This window comes from Triturus cristatus, chromosome 5_1 (assembly GCF_964204655.1).
Source record: "Triturus cristatus chromosome 5_1, aTriCri1.1, whole genome shotgun sequence".
Taxonomy (NCBI): domain Eukaryota; kingdom Metazoa; phylum Chordata; class Amphibia; order Caudata; family Salamandridae; genus Triturus; species Triturus cristatus.
Window position 1 is genome coordinate 70,096,731 of NC_140587.1, and position 16,622 is coordinate 70,113,352.

The following is a 16,622-nucleotide window of genomic DNA, read 5'->3' on the forward strand; positions in this document are numbered from 1 at the left end:
ACTTTCCTACAATACCTTTTATGGTTAAGGATATTATCTTAATATTTTGCTGAGCCGAGACCATCAGGAATGTTTGATATATGGGAACTTAAGATTGAGCAGTGTGTGTATATTCCTATGTGAGTGTGTATCTACATGACTTATGGGCCATCATACGAATATTTAGAGGTCTTCTATTGCCTGGGTTTAGGCATAATGTCCTAAAGGGATGCTTTTTCCTGATAGAGTTATCAAATTGTAATTTAACAATTGGTAATATAGAAGTAGAAGTAGTTGTACTATAGTTGAGAACAACCTGGAATTTCATGGTCATGGACGTGCTGACCAAAATTCCCATAGTAAGGCCAACTGGGTGACCGATAAAACTATAAGTTGCTAAGGAAACAATAATAGTAGTAAAATAAACGGAAAAACTAAGCATACAAAGCAGAAAAGTTGTACCATAAACACCTCCCACCACCACACCCCAGCCCCCCACTTCCCCTCCCCGCCAAGTAATGAACAGGTATGGCGAAAAGAGGAATGGATAAAGAGATAGAACCATTCTCCCAGTATAAACATTTCTAATTATCTGCAAATACTCTGTGAAGTTAAGGCATACTCAATAGCAGTCTTGGAACTTGAGGCCAATGGGCCAAAAGTTTCCTATTACTTACATTAGTTTCTATATGTAACCGTCAGAGTATAATTTTATTTTTCCAGTCGACCACTGTATCAAAACATTTTAAGAGACAAACTTTAACAATCGTAGTAATTGTAACTAACAAGCCCCTAAGTTCTATGTGAGTACTAATCATTTAATGCATACTTATCTACTATTGTTCTATAGAGTTGTGCAATATGATCTTTTCAGTAAGGAAACATAGTGCCAGTAGGTCGACGATAAATAAGAGCAAGGGTATCACCAGCAATGAGACAGAAGGGCACCCGTGTGTATGGATGGCATGCATATCAGTTAAAAAGAGCACATTTCAACTTTAACATTTCAGCGCGAATAGGTCCGACGCTAACAGACCTGTCAAGATGTGACAACAAGTTTATGAGTGAATATTGACCCAGAGAACTATATCTCACATGTGTTGGTCACTCAAGCATTTGAAGGCGGAAGTAGTGCCCTGATAATTAGTTCAGATCATGTTGGTGTACGCTCAACGGATTAATGTGAGTTAATGATAATGTTATTGTTAATGCGAGTATTGTTAGGCTAGGATCTCGAGCTTGTAGAGCCGTGATTTGAGGTGTCCGTTAGTGCTTCTTCTTTTTCGTCAATTCATTTTTTCAAAGCTATGTGATCAGTAAATATATGTGGAGTCTCTCGTACTAAAACGCAATGTTTGGATGGACCTGCAAATGAGAAGTGAAAGTTCATGGCCGGAGGGCCAGAAAGCCTTTCCTAGTTTCAACTGTTTCTTTGCATTAATCCTGGGATATTAAACTGTTGTTACCTTTCCAGAGAATGTGATTATTTTTCCTCATAAAAGATAAGATCAGTTCCACATGTTGGTAGCAGAGTGGTTAGCAAATGATTGGACTTGGAGCCCTTTGAATGGGCAGTTTTCTTGTTGGAACTCTGAGTGCCCTATCAAGTTCTAGGGGTTTGTTGAATACCAGATTTGTGTCCTGTTTTAATCATTTCTCCAAAAAGGTGATGCATGATCTAGCTGCTTCTTCTTCCCCTTCCGGGATTCCAAATATTCAGAGCTTTCCACGTCTGTTTCTATCTACTAAGTCCGAAAGTTGTTTGGTGAGTAAGTTTGAGGTGATATTGGGTGTTTGATGGGATTTAGTCACTTTAGCTTCTGAGTCCTCGAGGTGACTGATCCTACTTTACGGTTCTGCAATTTTGGAGTTGGTTTCTCTAATGTCTTGACAGATTACGAAGATTTCATTTTGCATAATATTTGTGTTTTCTTTAGTTGACTGGGCTACATCGTGAACTTCTGCGAGTTTTTCCAAGATAGTTTCCATGGTTGAATTGATGTGTTGTTTATTTTTATTAGGTGAAACTGGATTTGGGGGATCCACCTTGATTCTTTTCAGGCTTGTTTTGTTGTGGTTGTCGGACTTTTTTTCTCTAGAGAAATACTTCCTAGAGGCTTGATAGAGAGCAGAATTACCCTCATAATAGTGGTGGGTGGCAGAGACAATGGCAAGGTTAGCCCTAGAGGCTGGTCAGGGCTCGTCCCTTGGTTGTAGACACGCAGATCAATGTAGTTCGCAAGTTACTGGTGGAGATAGTTACTTGAATGAGATACACACATTGAACGGGATACACACACTTCAGGAGACGATAGTCAGCTCCCAGAGGTTACTTAGAAAGAATTACAGTTTAGGCTTGCGTGACACACTTTACGCTTTAATCCTTCTTCTTATACAGCATAGGATCTCATGAGGATTTCATGAGGCTTGCATGAGGTTTGGTTATCAGTGTTTCTATGTGTCTCCATCCGTTCTCTTTTTTTTCCTACAGCAAAGGTTTGTATGGTGTTTGTGTGAATATTAGTATGAGGCTTGCTTAGGCTCGTCTGTACTCGCATGGGCTACTTCAGATGCCAGGTTGTGTTGCAGGAATTCTGCACATACACAGAACTATGCCCAGGATTATGGGAACTCAGTATATGAGGGCTAAGCCTTCCCCCCACCTTAGTGCCCACAAGTACAGGACCAACTAGCTATAGTGTCTCACTCGCTCTCCTACACACTCACAGAGTAGCAAATGATTAGACACCCCAGAACTCAACACTCCCGACTCTCTCAGGAACTGCGGTAACGAGAAACACCCTTTCACTCGCACTCTTGTTTTTGTCCACAATAAAGTCTGACAGAGATATGAAATAGTTTTTAATATTTGTTTTAACTAACGTGCTCTAAAATGCAGTATACGTGCCACAACAAGCAGGAAAATGCATAATACAAACATTGTCAGCATCGCAGCTAGGCCATATATCATAAAGGGAGATGTCATAATGAAAAGACAATAGGAAAAGACAGTTCAGCCTAACCTCCCTTCCCTTGCTAGAAATAGGTACTATTAGATAACAGAAGATCCCTGGGCTTTGTCAGCAGACCCCATACCTTAGTGCCTAGATGATAGATCTACATCCTAGGAACCACCTTGCTCTTCTCCCTGGAAAGGTCCCTCTCCAAGTGTGTGCTCCCCATGCATGCATCCCTGTAATATCAAAATGCTAGCCCCCCACCAGCTGCATTGGTATGTTAGTGCTAGGGCGTGACCAGAACAGAATAACAAGGGGCATTGTTTATCGACCTTGCACACAATGTTCAGACTAAACTCCAGGAACAGGCAGAGAACGAACACAGTGAACAGTTCCTATGTGAAAGGCACGGGCAGAATTGTTGCAAATGAAAGCAGCTAGTAACGTGCCTAAAGCTGAATCATGGCTGAAAGGCTCATGCAAACTTAGTGATGTCGGCACCGGCCATGCGACACCCTCCCCTTGGCTAGGTCAGTAGCACTGATGCTAAGAGAACATGTAGGTAAGCAGAACCAAAGCTATTCGCAATAAGCTGCATTTAAAAGTCAAAAAGAATGACAATGTTTTTTTTTGTTTTGTTGAAACAAGACAAACAAAAATATTTTTTTTTATGGAAAAGCATGTAGAAGTTGCTGCATAAAACTTCAAAAGGTCTGCCTTGTGGGTGGGTTCCCAAGTTAGACTAGGACTGTCCAACGACAGGGAAAAGTTTGCAGGTACTTTAGAAGGCGATCAGTTCCAAAACAGCATCGGCATCCCTTTCTCCAAAGAGGTTTGCTATCCAATCAAGCAAAGTAAATGAACAGACATGCTCCTCATAATCCTTGCTTCGATGAGCATTGGTGGGCAACCTGCGTGAAATTCGATGACACTCTGCTGTAAGAGGTGCTACGCAGAAGCACAGGTTCTCGAGCCAGCCAGAACTTCAAGAGCAACTGCATACATCAAGCGGTCGTCCCTGGAACAGTCCTGGTCATAAGCCAACAAAGGACCCACCAACAGTTCATAATCCAGGTTTATCGACCATGCACACAATGCTCAGACTAAACTCCAGGAACAGGCAGAGAACTAACACAGTGAACAGTTCACATGTGAAAGGCACAGACAGAGTTGTTGCAAAATAAAAGCAGCTAGTAACGTGCTCAAAGTTGAATAATAGCTGAAAGGCTCATGCTACCATAGTGATGTCGACAATGTCCCCACTCGCCACACGACAGTTGATAAAGCCAGGTTTGTAGAGCCAGTTGAGAGATGGCATTTTTCTAAAAAACCTTATGCTGGGAAGCTTGTAAATGTTGATGCATTACACAGTGCTCATTAATCAACACATCTCTTTAGTTGCAGCAGGTATCAAATATGGAGAGCACAGAGGACGCTGTGTTTTTTTTCAGAGTATTCTGTTCATTTTTGCTAGCATTCTGCCACTTGTGGACGGCCGCCATTTTATGATTCGCAAATGGCCACCATGTTAGAGTTCCTGTTAGAGTTCCTGCTGAGTACAGTGTGTACATTTTTTAACAGTTTAACAGATTAGTTTGTTTCTCACTAGGCGTTGTCTAAATTCAGGTGCGCAGATTGCGGTGATCTTTAGATGGAGTGCTAGGTTTTCTGTGAATGGCCGCCCTCCTAGAATCCGCAAACTGCCTCCACGTTAGGATCAGGCAGGCAGTCAGGTAGGTATATATTGCCGTAGTTTTTCTAAGGTCTCGCTGGCAACCTTGCTTGTATGGCGATGCTGCCGTCCATAATCTATGTTCTGCAGTTCAAGTTCAAGTCTTGGGCTGTCGGGACCCTCGCAGTCGACATAGCGTAGCTTGCTCAATGAAGCAGTGAGGCGGGAGAGAACTGTCAGCTTCCAAAGTCTACGTACTAGGCCAAAAGATGGTTAAACTGTTCTCCAGCAATAGATCAAGTAGTCATGATGTGATGAATAAAAGTTATTCAGGAGTCTTGCGATTTGCTTTGACTCCAATTTTATTAAAAAAATGCCAATTTGATAGAAGCAATCCATTCGGCCCAGCTGTGATGTGATGTATTTATCACATCATGACTACTTGATCTGTTGATGGAGAACAGTTTAACCATCTGCTGATTTTGTAACAGATAATCCTGTATAGAATTGAATGCTCCTTTTCATTTGTTTTTTCTTGACCTTGTGTTGGGGTGTACTCTTGTCAATGGGGTCACAAACGTAGAGCGTTGGAGGAAGCAGAATTGATATTAATTACACACTAGTGCACCGTTTGGATCCCACATTGCCAGTGTGCTTTTTCTAGTATCTCCGTACTAGGCGCCGAGCAGGTGTTGTCGGGTTTAATGCAAGGAATTGGCACCCTACATCAAGCTGCAGCCGTCAGCATTATTATAGCCTTACAATTGGCCTAAAAGGATGGATTTATGTTGAAAAGCTTGTCTTCATGAGAGGAGGTGCAGGCTCAAGCCTCCATCTTCCTTGAGATCCAAACCATGCCCCGTGGTCCACCATGTTTAAACGGAACTTCAAGATTAAGGAAAGATTGGGAAACTAGTGCCCAGATTTAGAAATATTTGATGCCATGGTTGCGCCACTTTTGAGCTACTTCTTTTTGGTGCAACGCAAAATGATAGGTGGTATTTACTAAGCCACACAAGTCCAATATGTGCCCCCTTGCTCGGCTTGGAAAAGAAAATGTTAAGTCATGCAGCCCCTTGCATTGCGATACACCGCCTGTGGGAGGCTTTCCATGTGTGCAGCATGCATCCACCCATGGATTTTGGGGAATTCTCAGATTTGCTAAAGCTCATAAAACTGGGAATGAGTCAAAATGCTATGCCTTTCTAAGTGAGACATAATAAATAGAAATATCTTTATTTCTCCTTGTTATTTCCTCTTTCTATGCATGATGCAGGGGAGGGAACTTTGTGCCCCCTGGAAGATAGTTCCCCATGCGTTAATTTTGTGCAATAATGTTAAGGGCCTCAAATACCCCACAGCATCATGGCTTCCCCTTCGTGCCCACCACTGAAGGTGATGGTGTGTGGGACACTCATAAGCCAAAGCATGTAGTGATGGTTTTGTACGTTAAAACAGAATTGTATGTACCTGTATGTACCGGGTGGTATCTGGTATTTGTTAGTTCTGCCTACCACACACTGTGTAGCCACAAGCCATACGAGAGGGTGGGAGTCGTATGGACTTTGGAGGAAATATCACTTATGTGTTAAATGTACATAATACTTTTAAGGACCTCAAGTGCTCCACAGCATCATGCTCTGGAGGCGAGAGGTCCTGTTGCCCCTTGGAGTATCTCTAACAAACTGTTTGTTTCCCTTTTCAGCCCATGCTTTGAGTTGCTACTCGTGCTCAGATCGGCCAGATCATCCCACATGCCAGATCTACACCAACTGCTCCACGGACCTAGGATCCTACTGCATGAAAGTGAAGGACTACTTATGTAAGCACGCACAGACCTTGATGTAAAGTCTTGTGTTTCATTATTAGAGCTATAGACAATAACAAGAGCAAACTAATTGGCAGGGTATCAGTGATGTAAAAAGCTCTGCATATTCACCAGGGTACATCTTGCAATAATTCTTCTAGGCTCTATGTGATGGTATTGCTCCGAAGGGCCATGAGTGTAATAACACATGTGCTGCTTCTAACTTGTTTTCTGTTTACATCCAGACTTTCCCCACTACCACTGCTGTGCCCTCCTTGCAGAACACACCCCTCTCTGTAAGCCAATACCTAATTGAGGTTCAGAACACACCCCTTCTTGTAAGCCAGTTCCTAAACGAGGCTCAGAACACACTCCTTGCTGTAAGCCAGTCCCTAACTGAGGCTCAGAACACACCCATTCCTGTAAAGCCAATACCTAATTGAGGCTCAGAACACGCCCTTCTTTATAAGCCAATCCCTAACCGCGGTTCAGAATACACCCTTCTTTATGAGACAATCCCTTAATGAGACTCAGAACATGGCATTGTTTATAAGCCAATCCCTAGATGAGGCTCAGAATTTCCCTTCTTTATTAGCCAATCCCTAATTGAAACTCAGAAAACACCATTCTTTATAAGTCAATCCCTAATTTAGGATCAGAACACACCCTTCTCTGTAGGCCAATACTTAACTGAGGCTCAGAACAAGCCCCTTCCTGTAAGTCAGTCCCTAATTGAGGTTCAGAACACACACTTCTTTATAAGCCAATCCCTAATTGAGGCTCAGAACACACCATTCTTTATAAGTCAATCCCGAATTGTGGCTCAGAACACGCCCTTCTTTATAAGCAAATCCCTAATTGTGGCTCAGAAGACACACTCTGTGCATTGTGCTTAGGACTGAATCTTTGGGAGAGATTACTGAAGGCATTGTTTGCAAACTCTTGTGCGCCCCTATCCCTCCCTCAAAGCAAGGACCGGCTGGGGTGAATCAACGATAGGAGCCAGAGGACAAGGATACACATTTACACATTGAACCCGAAGAAAGGACGCGTAAGGGTGTTCAACATGCATCACTTAATTTCACTTTTATAAATAAAACAGGACACCTGCATTTGTAATTTCAATTGACTCTCAAATTTACTTTGAAATATTAATGTATCTTTTGACAAAATGTATCAATTGCCAAAGTCTTCAGCTTAACATTTGAATGTCTAGTTATATACCAGATCTAACCAATACTTTGATCAATGTATCTCTATGTTTGTATAATGCCTTGTGTCCTGCTAGTTCTCTCTTTTCTCTGCAATTTCATTATTCAATTAAATTTCTATTAGGTGATATCAAAACAGCTATTGCTGGTCCAGGGGCTGGGTGGAATGAACATTTTGCGGAATAAAATCTCTTTCTCAGCTATTTTTAAAGACATTTGTATTAGATTAGCGGGTAGTCTATTGCATAACATGTCTATAAATGTGGCTATGGTTGACGTTTCCATTGGTAATAAGGTCCCTTTAATCTTTTCGTCTTGTCTGTTTGATGCAGTGGGTTTGAAATTTGGACTCAATCAATCAATACAATCAATTCAAAACTTTGCTCGGCAGCATTGTGGCAGCCATAAAAGTTATTCACAAACAGAAAATGATAAACACATTTTACATCATAAGATTTTAAACTAAGATTTGGCAGATATATAAAATGCCTCAGCTAGAAGGATAAAATATCTCATACAGAGCCAAATTGCAACAGCATATCTCATCAGTGCTTTGCCAATATTCCATGGACGTAGGGATACCGCTAACACGGCTCTAAACGATTACTGCTCAGTTAGTAGCCATTACTCGGCTAGCATAACGCAATTTGTTTTCGGACTCTAAAATTGGGAGCAGTATCGCTCTTTTTCCCTGGTTTCCTGTTCCCTATTGGATGAAACTCTGCAAAAGACTTATTCTTCATGAGTTTTTAAGTTTTTGATACTAGATTCCATTTGGACGTTTCTATTAAATTCAACCTGCTACCCTTTGTGTTCTCTTACTATATTTCATTGACCCGAAGAAGCCCATGCTTGGGCGAAACACGTTGGCTGGTTGATTTCTCATGGAGTACAACAAAGAATAAAAGACACTTTGAGCTTACTTACGTGTAACTTGTTTTCCATAAATTTGTATTTACCTTAATGTTTATTGCTTATGTATTGCCTCTCATCCCATACAATTTAGTCTGGAGACTCCTGAGCCGCTGGGACTCATCAAGCTGCAAAAAAGCCTCTGTCACACTCCTTTTTCTTAATGAAAAACAGGTTGAGGGAGCCTGGAAAAAAGATTTCATCCCTTTTCGATTATAAACGGTCTTAACATAACAAATCCAAGGGATTTGCAAACCTTTATCCAGGGAGAGGCAGTCCAGTATTGTGTCTTTTGTTAGAGTGGACTCAAGGTTTTTCCATATTGATAACCAGAGCAGGGCAGGCTGGTCACGGATCAAGTCTTCCAGGTATCGCAGCCCCAGTTCTTTAGGGTTGATGTAATTAGCAGCAGAGATGAGAAGTGCCAGCAGTCTCCTTAGAAATCTGTTTTCTTCATGCTGGATTGCCTTACAGTTGGAAATGCCCCATAACTCGGCACCATACATAGCAATTGGATGGCACTGGGGTTTATACATTTTTAACAATATGTCTAGAAATCCACCACCCTGGGGATTAGGGAAGAGAGCATAGGGACCTGTATGCCGAAGAACATTTTGTTGTACGATAAAAGATGTTAAAAGACCATGACCCTTGGGAGGAGAAATAAATACCCAAATAGGGGAAGGTGCTTCTACTGGTCAGACCGATGGGGCCAATTGGCAGGGTTGATAGGGGCCTGCACTTAGGGCCACAAGACATGACGTGGGACTTGGCAAAATTAGTTTTCAGGTCGAGGGAGGCCATGAAGTTGGTAAAGGCATGTAGTATGGGACGCAGTGCCCTAGGTCTTTGTGCATCATCTGCATACAAGGGGGCTGGGAATAGGTTGGCCCAGATTACTGGAACATCCATGTTAGAGTCGGGGATCTCTGGTTGGCGCAAGGTTGCCCTTGTGACAAGCAGGAACCCTCTCCTCCACGTCAGGGCGCAGGATAACCCCTCGCGAATGACCCTTGCTCACCCTCTAGGTGCGTGGCGTGAGCAGCCAAGGCGATTCCTCAGGCGTTGTTGGCTAAGCACTTACAATCATACACACAGTAAATACATCAATCCCCCCAGAAACGGACACCAGACTTGGATATATATAAAAATACGCTTCTTTATGTAAAAATAAGGTATATATATCTCAGCAGACTTATCACAAGACCAATAACGTTTTCGCTAGGCCACCAGGTTATAAAGCAGGCAAAAGTTCTTTGTTCGTAGCTTCAAATGGAGACCTTGTAGTCTCTTGCAAATGTTACTTGTGGTTCCAGTACTCACAGAGATCGACTCCTGCGAACGGGGAAATAAGGCGTTGCGGGCCCCGAGCCCGATGCTGGAACTTCTTTCGTGATGTGGAGAGTCAGCACAGGTCGGTGCGACTCTCGGCTTGGGAAGTGTTCTTGGGTCCTCAATCAGCAGGTGTAGGCACGTAGGCAGGCGCGGCCAGCGACCCTTTAGCACGGCGGTGCAAGAGGGTCTCCACAGCGGGGGCGGCGCGGCCAGAGATGTCCGGGGATAGCGAAGCGGGGTCGCAGGGCACGGTCAGTGCAGCTGGGTGACCCGGCGTAGATCACAGTCGTCGGACGGCTTCCGGCAGGAGGGGTGATAGCACGTTCAGCGCCCTCCAATGGCAGGCGGTGACAGGGATGCAGGCGGCCTGGCCCGGGGACAGAGAGCGGCTCGGGACGGAGCGGGGCTCTCACGGGATTGAGGCAGGCGAGCTTCTGGGTGTCACGGCCCTAGGAGGGGCGATGAGGGGCGCAGTCTCTTTTCCAGCGGGATGCACACACGGCTCGAATTGGAGGACGAGCAAGAAGCACAGAGAACCCACTGTTCCTGGGGTTCAGTTCAGGGGGCAAGCTCAGATCAAGCCCTTGGAGAATGTTCAAGCACAAAGTAGCAAAGTCTTTTCAGTAAGTCTCTTCCTCTCCTCTCTCAGCAAGGCAAGCAGCAGGCCAGCTCCTCCGGCGTCTTCTTCTCCTTCTAGTCGGGCAGAGGTCCTTTGTGGTAAACAGGATTCTGATTTCTTAGGAGCCAGGCTCCTACTTTTATACACCAATTCTTTTGTTCTTTAGCGCCAGGGGGCCTAGGCCTGGCTCAGTCCAGTTCTGGAGCACTTTGTTATGGTGACTCTGCTCTTTCCTTTCAGCAGCAGGGCAGAGACATCAGCCGCTCCACAGGGGGCGGCGCCGGCTTTGTGGTGGCAGAGCACAGGTCTATTCAAGAGTCAAGGTGGACTCCTCCCACCCATCCTGGTGTAATCTCTCTACCCACCACCTGGCAGCCAACCTGTCTCTGGGGATCCCCCCACCCTGCTCCTTACTGTTGCTAGGCAGAACACACACACACACAGCAGAGGCGGACTGAGATGGTCAGGTCAGTAAATACTAACTTTCTAAAAGTAGTATTTACAAACCCAGGATATTAAAATAAACTTGACTACAAGAAGTATTTTATCATCCTGAGTTCAGGCATACTAAACTTGACACTTCTACCATGCTCTCTGAGTCCACTGGGGTCACAGCGTTGGCGTGATCCCGGCAGCCCATTCTGGCCTATGGAGAGCAGGTAGCCTTCAATAGTGAAGAACGGAAAGGGCTGTAATTCACTACTAAGACATGCCACACACACCAGGGCATGTCTTACCTTATGCCTACAATGCACCCTGCCCTTGGGCCTACCAGAGGGGTGGCTAATATGTAGGTAAGGGAAGGTTTAGGGACTGGCAAGTGGGGGCACTTGCGCAGTCAGCGCGACGGTCCCGGACCGCGCACAGGGTCTGCGGTGGCAGACCCTAGACATACTTTACAAGGCCGCTTCCGTGGGTGGCGCAACCAGCGCTGCAAGCCCACCAGCAGCATTGGCATTCACAAGCCCTGGCACCCCTGGTGCACTTTACTGGGGACTGACAGTGAATCCAATAAACCAATCAGGAACATCAATTACAGGTACATTTTACTTAGGGAGCACTTGCACTGCGGCACGGATTAGCCGTGGCGCAGTGCCCTGAGCGGACAACACCAGCAAAACAGTCGAGGCACACCATCAAAAAAAGTGGAAGGGAAACTCACGCCAAGGTGCCAGGTCTAACACGTGTCCCCTCCAGCTGAAATGTGGGGAGAACTACCCTTGCCCAGGGGGTTCCTCGTCACTAAGGCGGAAATACCTGGACAGACCGTCAGCGTTGGCGTGATCTGTACCAGGACGGTGTTCCACCGTAAAGTCCATACCCTGTAGGGAGATGGACCACCTCAACAGCTTCGGGTTTTCACCCCTCATTTGCATCAACCATCTGAGGGGCCTGTGGTCCGTCTGAACCCGGAAGTGAGACCCAAACAAGTAGGGTCTTAGCTTCTTCAGCGCCCAGACCACAGCAAACGCTTCTCGCTCAATTGCACTCCACCTACTTTCCCGTGGAAGTAACCTCCTACTGATGAAGGCTACGGGTTGGTCCCAGCCCTCCTCAGTCATCTGTGAAAGAACAGCCCCCACACCATGCTCTGAAGCGTCTGTCTGGACTAGGAATTCCCTGGAGAAGTCAGGGGCCAAGAGCACGGGCGCCGTGCACATGGCAGTCTTCAGGGTGTCGAAAGCTTTCTGACAGGTGTCAGTCCAAATCACGTTCCTGGGCTGCTTCTTCGAAGTCAGCTCTGTCAAGGGGGCAACGATCGTTCCATAGCCCTTGACAAACCTCCTGTAGTACCCAGTGAGCCCCAGGAAGGCCCTCACTGCGGTCTGCGTCTTGGGGGGTTCCCAAGCCAGGATGGTCTCAATTTTGGGTTGCAAGGGTGCCACCTTGCCACTCCCCACTTGGTGTCCCAAGTACACCACGGAACCCTGCCCGATCTGGCACTTGCTTGCCTTGATCGTGAGGCCTGCTCGGCGCAGCGCCATCAACACTTCCCAGAGGTGGCGCAGGTGTTCAGGCCAGGTGGCACTGAACACTGCGATGTCATCCAGGTAGGCGGCACTGAACGCATCCAGCCCAACCAGTACCTGGTTGACCAACCTCTGAAAGGTGGCAGGGGCATTCTTCATCCCAAATGGCATGACTCGGAACTGGAAGTGCCCATTTGGTGTAGAGAATGCTGACCTCTCTTTGGCCCCATCGGTCAAGGCGATCTGCCAGTACCCAGACGTTAAATCAAACGTACTGAGGAACCGGGCAGCCCCCAGCCGATCAATGAGCTCATCAGCTCTGGGGATGGGGTGCGCGTCAGTCTTCGTGACTGAATTGAGTCCTCTGTAGTCCACACAGAACCGGAGTTCAGGTGTGGCTCCCGGCGCAGCAGCTTTGGGGACCAAGACCACGGGGCTGGACCAAGGACTGCTGGAGGACTCAATCACCCCTAGCGCAAGCATTTTGGAGACCTCCTCCTTAATGCAAGCTCTGACCCTGTCAGTTACCCTGTAAGCCTTGTGCTTCACAGGTAAGCTGTCTCCTGTGTCCACATCATGGACGCACCAATCTGTGACACCAGGAACCAGGGAGAATCGGTCGGAAAACTGTCCCAGCAAGTGGCGGCAGTCTTCCTGTTGTTCGGGCGTCAGGGTGGGTGAGAGGTTAACTCCATCCACTGACCCATCTTTCTCAGAGGCCACTAAGAGGTCAGGAAGAGGCTCGGTCTCCTCTTCCATTCCATCATCAGTGGCCAGCAGCATGCCCACTTCGGTCCTCTCTAAGTGGGGCTTAAGGCGGTTAACATGTAGGACCCTCAAAGGGTTCCTGGGAGTCTGCATGTCCACCAAGTAGGTGATAGGACTTTTGCGCTCCACAACCTCAAATGGACCGGTCCACTTATCCTGAAGTGCACACGGCTCCACTGGGGCCAAGACCCACACCTTTTGTCCAGGTTGAAGCTCTACCAGAGTGGCATTCCGGTCGTACCACCGCTTCATCTCCTCCTGGCTGGCTTCCAGATTTGCCTCAGCAAGTTGCCTGAAACGCCGAGTCTGGTTTCGGAAGGCCAGCATGTAACTATATACATTCTGGGGAGGTTTCCTGGGAGATTGCTCCCAGCCTTCCTTTACCAAACTCAGAGGTCCTCTTACCGGGTGACCATACAGAAGCTCAAAGGGGCTGAATCCTAGAGACTTCTGTGGCACCTCTCGGTAAGCGAAGAGCAGGCATGGCAAGAGGACGTCCCACTTACGCCTCATTGGACCGTCCAGGCCCATGATCATGCCTTTGAGGGTTCGGTTGAATCTCTCAACCAACCCATTTCCTTGGGGATGGTAAGGAGTGGTGAACTTGTACGTTACCCCACACTCCTTCCACAGGGATTTCATATATGTGGATATGAAATTGGTCCCCCTGTCGCTCACCACCTCTAGAGGGAATCCCACTCGGGAGAAAATTCCCATCAGTGCCCGTCCCACCACGGGGGCCGTCACTGTCCTCAGAGGGATGGCTTCAGGGTACCGGGTGGCATGGTCCACCAAGACCAGGATGAACCTGTTGCCCAGGGCTGTCTTGGGATCCAGAGGCCCCACAATATCAATACCCACTCGTTGGAATGGCGTACCGACCACAGGGAAAGGTTGCAGGGGAGCCTTGTGCTTCCCTCCGCTCTTACCACTTGCCTGGCAAGTCTGACAGGTTCTGCAGTAGGAATCGGAATTCTTATGCATTTGGGGCCAGTAAAAGTGGGTGACAAGCCTGTCATAGGTCTTGTCCATCCCCAAATGTCCTGCTAACGGCACATCATGAGCCAGCCCCAGTAGGAAGGTTCTGAACTTCTGGGGTACCACCAGCACACGGGCTGACCCAGGTTCAGCAGCCTTAGGCTCGGAATACAGGAGGTCACTCTCCCAGTACACGTAGTGTGTTTTGGCCTGAACACCATTGGCCTGGTCTGCAGCCTGTTGCCGCATACCCACGAGAGAAGGGCATTCTTTCTGCTCCCTGCAGAATTCCTCCCTGGAGGGACCTCCTTCTTGCTGCCAATGGGTCAGCTCAGGCAGATCTCCCAGTTCGGCAATCTGTTCCCCGGTAGGCTCCAGAGCATCCCCCTCAGGGTCTACTTCCTCCTGGGCCGTGGGAACTTCGGGGGCCGGTTTCCCGCGCCTCCTGCGCCTTCTCCCTAAGGCCGGTTCCTGGACCTCTCCCTCAGGCTCCAGGACCCTCTCAACACCCCTACCGGCTGCCATGGACCGGGTGGTCACGCACGCCCAGTCGGGTAGACCCACCATCCTCAGATGCGTGGTCTTCTCCACCTTTTCCCAAGGGGAGCTCTCCAGGTCGTTCCCTAGCAGACAATCTACAGGCATGTCAGTTCTCACAGCGACTTGTAGAGTACCAGAGACCTCCCCCCACTCAAAGGGAACTTGAGCCATTGGACAACGACTCTCTACGTTGTCAGCATTGACAACCCTACAGTAGGCATTGGGTACAATCTGCTCTTGAGACACCAGGTGTTGCCTCACCGAGGTCACGCTGGCTCCTGTATCTCTAAGAGCCTCCACCTTCCTTCCATTGATGGTCACCACCTGCCCATATTTCTTAGTGTTAGAGGGCAGGTAGGTTACAGGGACCATCTCACTGTCTCCTAGCGAGACTAGGGTCATCTGCCCGGGACCCCCACCCTCCTGGACTGCTACTTCCTCCCCAAAGTTAACACTAGCTACTTGCCGGGGTGGAGCACCAGTGGGTGCGGTCTTACCAAACAGGCGACACTTAGGATCAGAGGCAATGTGACCCGGGTCACCACACTTATAACAATTGAAGGGCCCCTTTGGAACAGGTCTACCTGTCGGGGCCCCGTTCTGCTGCGGGGGTGGGGGAGGCTGAGAACCCTTCTGCTGGTTCCCTTGGGAATTACTTTGGGGGCCTTTTTGGAACCCCTTCTGTTTACCCTTGTCCCCCCCACTCTTCTGCTGGGGACCCTGCCCACCCTTGGCGGAGTCTCCCACTTGACCCTTGTGGACCCTGGTGCTGAGCCAGCGGTCCGCCTCCTCAGCAAGCTTCCTCGGGTTGGACAGCTTGCTATCAATCAGGTGCTGGCGTAGCTCAGGAAAACATTGACTGGACAAGTGCTCCCATGCAATTAAATCAAGCAGCCCTTGATAATCATTCACTTTGCTACCCTTCACCCAACCATCCAGCGCTCTGCAGAAAAAGGTCACATACTCCACATACGTACTCTCAGGGATCTTCTTCGTCTCCCTGAACCGCTGTCTATATAGCTCCGGAGTTAACCCATACCTGGTCATTAAAGCTTCCTTCATATGGGGGTATGAGGTTTGGAGATCTAAGGGTAAATCTAACAGTGTGTCACGCCCTTCAGCAAGGAACCTTCCCCACAACCCCGCTCCCCAGTCTTTCTCCGGGACCCGGTGTGAGGACATGGCCACCTCGTAGGCTCTAAACCACTGCCCTATGTCATCCTTTCTAAAATACTCCTTTACTACATCTTTGGGGATGTACACCTTGGACTCTACCTGCACTGGTGGAGTGCTGCCACCAGAAGGAGCGGTGTCCAAACTTTTCGCCTTCAGCTCCAACTCCTTCAATCTGATATCATGATCCATTTGGCGTTGTTGTGCCTCCAGGGCCAACTTCTGCTTTTCCATTTCCATTTGTCCTGCCAACTTTGCCATCTCCATTGCATGCGCCCTGTCTGCTGCCCTATCTGCCAGCTCCTCTGGCGACCGGACTCTGCTGGGCTCCTCAAGGTTGTCGGGTGGAACGGTGTCCCCCGCATTCCGTGGGTCTCGTGACTCCTTCCAGGCTCTCAACGCCTTGGTGTACTGGGGCTTCCTCTTGCATCCAGCATGGGGGACTCTGAATTTTACACTGTAGCCTTTCAATTGCTCCATCGTGTAGCCTTCCAGTCTCTCCCAATCCACCTCATCTATTCCAGAAATCACAGAGAGTGCTCTTCCAGCGGAGTGCGAGCCAGGCATGGTTGCTGTAATGGCAGATGTCTCAACAAAGTTCAACAACTACAAACCTGTGGCTGCGTTATTTGGTCTGCTCTCACTATCTGGTGATTAATAATTCACTGTATGCAAATTACAAGTGCAAATCCGAAATCCCA

The 16,622-nt window shown here is 47.6% G+C and overlaps 1 protein-coding gene across 2 annotated transcripts in view; it reads left to right on the top strand.

Annotated features, from left to right (window-relative positions):
- Positions 1-16,622, top strand: part of LOC146830203 (uncharacterized) — a 191,604-nt gene that overhangs the window by 156,362 nt on the left and 18,620 nt on the right. For both annotated transcript variants that reach the window (XR_014961137.1, XM_085604033.1), the window contains exon 2: positions 6,314-6,430. Coding sequence is in view for 1 of the 2 variants with exons in the window: in XM_085604033.1 (XP_085460159.1) it covers positions 6,314-6,430 (117 nt within the window). In the remaining variant the exon portion in view is untranslated. The remainder of the gene's footprint in view (positions 1-6,313; positions 6,431-16,622) is intronic.